The sequence below is a fragment of the Physcomitrium patens genome, chromosome 22 (assembly GCF_059467195.1).
Source record: "Physcomitrium patens ecotype Gransden chromosome 22, ASM5946719v1, whole genome shotgun sequence".
In the NCBI taxonomy this organism is placed as follows: Eukaryota; Viridiplantae; Streptophyta; class Bryopsida; order Funariales; family Funariaceae; genus Physcomitrium; species Physcomitrium patens.
In genome coordinates, this window is record NC_143431.1 from 641,321 (window position 1) to 646,830 (window position 5,510).

The following is a 5,510-nucleotide window of genomic DNA, read 5'->3' on the forward strand; positions in this document are numbered from 1 at the left end:
ACTTATATGTGAATTTGACATGAAAATGCTAGGAAAAATAACTTTCTGCATTGGTATTCAAATTATGCATGTAATAGATGGTAGCATTTTTTTCTACCAACTAATGTATATTAGACAAATCTTGCAAAGATTTAATATGATTGATGCTTATCCATTGTCCACACCAATGGTTGGAGGTGGTCGTGATGGTCATGATCCATACCGTCCATGCGAAGAGGAGGATGAAATATTGGGAGATCAATATCCATACCTTGTAGCGGTTAGAGTATTTTTATATTTGGCTACATCCACAAGACCAAATATTGCATTTGCAATTAGTGTTCTTACAAGACATAGTGCACGTCTAATACTACGACATTGGAATGGCATCAAATATTTATTATAATATTTAAAAGGTATTGAAGACTTAGGATTAAACTACACACAATTTGCAAATCCAAAATTAGTTGGATATTGTGATGGAGGATATAAATCTCATACTGCAACAACTAAATCTCAAACAAGATATGTATTTTTGTCATAGAGTTGCAATATCATGGAAATCAGTGAAACAAACAATAACTGCAACTTCATCCAAGCATACAAAAATTATTGCCTTACATGAAGTATCTCGAGAATGTATTTGGTTGCAATCAATTGATAAATTCATTCAAACAATTTGTGGATTTTCATATGATGATTCTCCAACTATCTTCCATGAAGATAATAGTGCTTGTATTGCACAGATATAAGTTGGTTTCATTAAAGGCGACAAGATAAAGCATATTGATCCAAAGTAATTTAGTTATATCTATGACTTGATAACTGATTAAGCACTTGTAATTAAGAAAATTGAATTTGCAAATAACCTTGCTAATCTCTTCACCAAAGCTCTCCCATTGTACAACCATTGTCAACTTACTTATGGCATAGGTATGCGGCGACTTACTTTTCTTGAATAAGAAAGTTAATGAGCTCTTTAAATAATTAAGAAAAATAATGTTGTACTCTTTTTCCTTCATCTATGATTTTGTCCTTAAATACAATAAGGTTTTCTTAGATAATGTTTTAACAAAACAACAATTGTTGATCTTCCAAGATTACTAAACAGTATAGATCATAATTCTATACAAATTTTATATTATGTAAATATTATGATGAGCGAGGAAGAGTGTTGAGAGTATTAAATGTAACTATAGCTTAAATATAACTATAGATTATAATAAATACCATAGCTGCAATATTTCGAATATAGTGGAGAAGAAGTGTTTATCCTCTTCTCTTTCTCCTCTTGTATATGAGACAGAACCAAATCAATAGATTTGTGTGTGAAGCTCTCTTTCCTTAGAAACCCTCTTGTGTATATTACTGATTTCTACTCTTGTGTCTTTCTAAACATTCTCAACAAATTATGACATACAACCAAAACCAAATCAATAGATTTTTGTGTGTAAAGCTCTCTTTCCTTAGACACCCTCTTGTGTGTATTACTTATATCTACTCTTGTGTCTTTCTAAACATTCTCAAAAAATTATGACATGCAGTCAGTGATAACATTTTGGCATATAAGAAAAACTGTTAAATAGACATACATTCATGTCACGTTTTCTGAGTCCTAGTTGACGTCTACAATATATTTACAAAAGAATTATTCTTTGCAGAATGTGCAGTCTGAACAGCAAAGCATGCTACTATAATGAAGGGGCTCGTATAGAGCCTGGGAGAATAATGCCCACTGCCAGTCAGTATTTCAGAGGATAGCAGACGAATCAATTCTAGATATTTTCTTGCTTCTCTTTACCGCCATATCTGACAAGAAGTCTGTGAATACCTTTTCATAATCAGGCATTTTACCAAAACCTGCATGATACAAGCATATTAAAAGTTTAGAATGCACCACCGATAATATTAGTATGCACTAAACCATATTCACCAATCAACATACATGACAAGAATGTGGAAACAATTGCTAAAAATAGGGTAGTATGGAAGGGTTCGACCTTGAAGGGGTTTTCTAAAATTGTAGTATGCGTGATTCATGCTGGATTAGGGTTTACAATTCAGAAGCATGTTATTACCTGGAAAGTAGTTGATATCAATGACATAGTACCGATTTCCTGCTCCCCTCTCTCGAATTATATCCATATTAAATAGGTGAAGACCCTGTCAATCCAGCCATTCAATTACTTAGGGTCGAATAAGGTTTTCAATCAGGGTACATTCGATCATAGGGTCTTTCTGATACACCATCGACACTTTTGTGCAGATCAATTACGCGACGAATAATACCAGTGCGATCTCCAACCACACATATAACCTAAGCAAAGTCATTTGACTGTCCATCTACTGAATAGAGAGGATGAAAGGTAATATTTTAGCTACGTTGGAATGAGGTATCGTGTGCTTGTAGGAAGAAAATCATGACGGCCCCAGCGAATTTACCAGCTTTTGGCGAAGTCCTTTGGAAAGGCTGTCCAGCAGCGGCCCAGGTGGCAACTCTGGAGAAACAGACAAAACAGAAATAAAAAAAGTAGCAAACCTTAGTGTTAAACATAATCAGTTCCATATTACATAACTACCTAGACAATTCCAAACAAAGAATTAGTTGAATCAAAACGAGGAATGAAATGTACCAGCTGCTTGAGGATCCAATATGCCAGCTTCCTCAGCTTCCTCAGCGGATTCAGCTGCGCAGGATACTCTAGGAAAAGGCACTACACCACTTCGATTTGTCTCCCCTTCAGGAACATCCGGTAAGGAAAACCTCCGCACTACTCTAACGTAGTCCCCGACTACGTAAGTTTTGAATACTACACCCCCTGCAAACGGCAACAGGGAAGAGGTGCTGAACATGTGATCCCAGTTCCTACAGCTGGACATTCGCCCCTGAAGCGCAAATTAAGGTGAGAATTAAACAACATATTGACAGAGTACTGATGTGAAGGAAGAGTTCGCATACCATGGTTGACAAACTCTTGTAGAACTAGAGGTGGATCTAACTGTGACAAACACGATTTGTCGTAAACCAAAGACATGGCATGTGACTTTGGGGATCCATCTGCAACCAGCGGCTTCGCCACTGCACACATTCGCCCGCACAAAGAGAGTTAGGAAACATGCTAACCAACTAGTACGGCATGTGACTATCACACCCATAGCTCATATTTGTACTATGTGCAACCAATGAGTAAATGATATTCATCACATTATCTCTAGGTACACCACACTGACCTAGGGGAAGCTTAAGGCCAGCTGCAGAGACAGAGTCAGAAATGGAGGTTGCATTGCCAGTAACCACTAGCTGTTTCGGAACTCCAACGAAACCTGAAAAGCATCCACCACAAACACTCAATGACAAAGATCCAATTTATTGTAACTTTTTAAGTACAAGTAATCGAATAGTCTCAGGTAGGTCTGCACTCAACCTACCCGCAATTATAGATGTTTCTAAGGATTGTTGGTTCATTTTTGCCCTGCAAACAGATGGTAAAACTGAAATAAATTATGTGGTCATAGTACACATTATATTATTTTACACGATCATAGGTTGTTAGGGTTACATGACCTAAATTGTTCCTTTCAGAGGGTTAAGTACCAGAATTACCTTCAGCATTACTTAGGTCAAGCTCTGCCACATCCCGAAGCATGGATTGGCGATCCCGCAACTGTAAAATGGCCTCAGGAGGGTCCAGCACAACGACATCAGGATACTTTCTCTTGTAGTCCTGCAAGCATCAACAGAGTCTCAAAACCCTGCCAGAGACAAATATGAGAAGAGTTCCCAATGTATTAACAATTCCTAAAACCATTTTTGTTACAGATTGCAATTAGAAGCGTCTCCGTCATTATCTCAAAGAAAATATTCATAAACCTATTCCATTTCAATCAGCCATTTCGACTCTTACCTCCAGCGATTGACGCCATTCCTGCCCTGTGTTCTGCAAACATGATAGATCAAACGAACCAACGCCAAAACTCTTGTTAGACTAAGAAATTGGCCAAAATTATGCACATCTCTAACAACATAAATAAATCTCGGCAACATAGACCTTTCGAATCGTTGCTTTGCAATAAAGCACACAATCAAGCTAAACCTATCTTAATTTTACATGGACACTGAAAAGGCCCCACAGTGTTGCCTAAATAGGGAACTACCAACGAATCATAGCATATAGTGAAATATCAGACTGGAAATATCACCATTTCAGTCTTGACAATAAGGGAAACATCTACACGACACTACAGTTTCATCATCATTGTTCGTGGTCTGGTTCCATTTGATAAAAGAACTAATCTAAGTTGATTACGCGTACAAGTCACTAGACCCAGAACAGAACTTACAATTAAGCAACTGCTGACCATGCAGAGGATGCAGATGCGCTTCCGAACAGAAGCGGAAAAACACGCCTATCCTCTCAAGATCACGAAAAATTCACATTGATCTGCAGACCACTGACCTTGTGTAGTAAGACGTCAAAAGGTCCTTGCTCAATCAATGGTATGCTGTGTTCTATTGCCACAAGTAAAATCCCCTTCGACCTGCCGACAGATACAAGGCTGAAACAACGTCGACGACACGCAAAAATCGGCGATCGAAATATGTTGAACAATTTAGTTAAAGGAACACCCAGCCATGCCAACCCGGGGAAGGTAACCATTGCAGAATCTTCCTCTAGGTCAGCGCCGACACTAAAGCTTATCCAGCAATGTCAATTGGCGCAAAGATGTAAGATACCTTGCAAGTTCCTCTAGTTTGGGCTGCATGAAGCTTTTGATCTTTTTTGTAGTCAGAGCATATCCGACGCTAAAGGTTGGAGGGCACAAGCTATAAGCTGGAGGCGCAGAGGCCAAAGTCGTGGCTGGAATACTTTGCGACCTAACGTCTCGGCTATGAAGTTTAAAATCTCTCTTTCTCTCCTGAGCTCTCTCGCGCTCTTCCTCCCTGCGCCTGCCCACTTCCCTTCGACGCCCTTCCTCCTTGTCACGGTCGACAATTCTTCCCAAGGACGCAGGCGATCTTTCGCGTGTTTGCAACAGTCCCACCCGCCAGAAGCTCTCCGAAGCCGGAGACGCGACCGTTGTCGCGCTGCTGTCCAGCCTCATGCCCACACTACCCAAATATATCCCTCCCCTGAGTTGATAAAAAAAGAACTTCAAACGTGTGTGGGTGACTTTGAATTGTAAAATAAAAACACACACCTGTCCCTCCCCACCAGATGGATGAATGTATACATGGATGAAGACATGAATGAATGCCGTTTTGGATGAATGCAGCAGAAGAAGAAGAAGCATGCTTGAATCTCAGCCATGACAGGATCCCGGAATCTACCTTTGGAATAGAGCGTCCAATGGCGCCCCAACTGTGAGTGCCCCCCCCCGTCCACCCGGCCCGCGCGTCCACCGGCTGATCCAGGAGCGGGGACTGGATATTCCCCGTAACCACGTCTGGCTTGCTTTGCTTGCTTGCTTGCTTGCAGTATAAAGAAAATGGCGCTTGTAAGAAGTGTGTTCGCCCTTACCCCCCGCCTTTC

The 5,510-nt window shown here is 40.0% G+C and overlaps 1 protein-coding gene across 6 annotated transcripts; it reads right to left on the reverse strand.

Moving 5' to 3' along the window:
- Positions 1–1,523: 1,523 nt before the first annotated feature.
- LOC112274637 (inositol-tetrakisphosphate 1-kinase 3) lies at positions 1,524–5,125 on the reverse strand. 6 transcript variants are annotated; one of them, XR_002967475.3, is made up of 10 exons: positions 4,715–5,125; positions 4,437–4,536; positions 3,885–3,917; positions 3,584–3,704; positions 3,211–3,303; positions 2,939–3,058; positions 2,613–2,798; positions 2,362–2,477; positions 2,058–2,142; positions 1,524–1,839 (listed from the first exon to the last, which is right to left on the reverse strand). XR_002967475.3 is itself a non-coding variant. In XM_024504283.3 (10 exons), exons 1-10 carry the CDS (start codon positions 5,080–5,082, stop codon positions 1,730–1,732), a joined length of 1,272 nt encoding a protein of 423 aa, XP_024360051.1. In that variant the 5' UTR covers positions 5,083–5,123; the 3' UTR covers positions 1,524–1,729. The 6 variants fall into 6 exon arrangements, 4 of the variants coding, with proteins under 4 accessions (XP_024360051.1, XP_024360052.1, XP_090102262.1 ...); XR_016499984.1 differs by having other exon boundaries at positions 4,437–4,518; positions 4,715–5,124; XM_024504283.3 differs by having other exon boundaries at positions 2,422–2,477; positions 4,715–5,123.
- Positions 5,126–5,510: the final 385 nt, after the last annotated feature.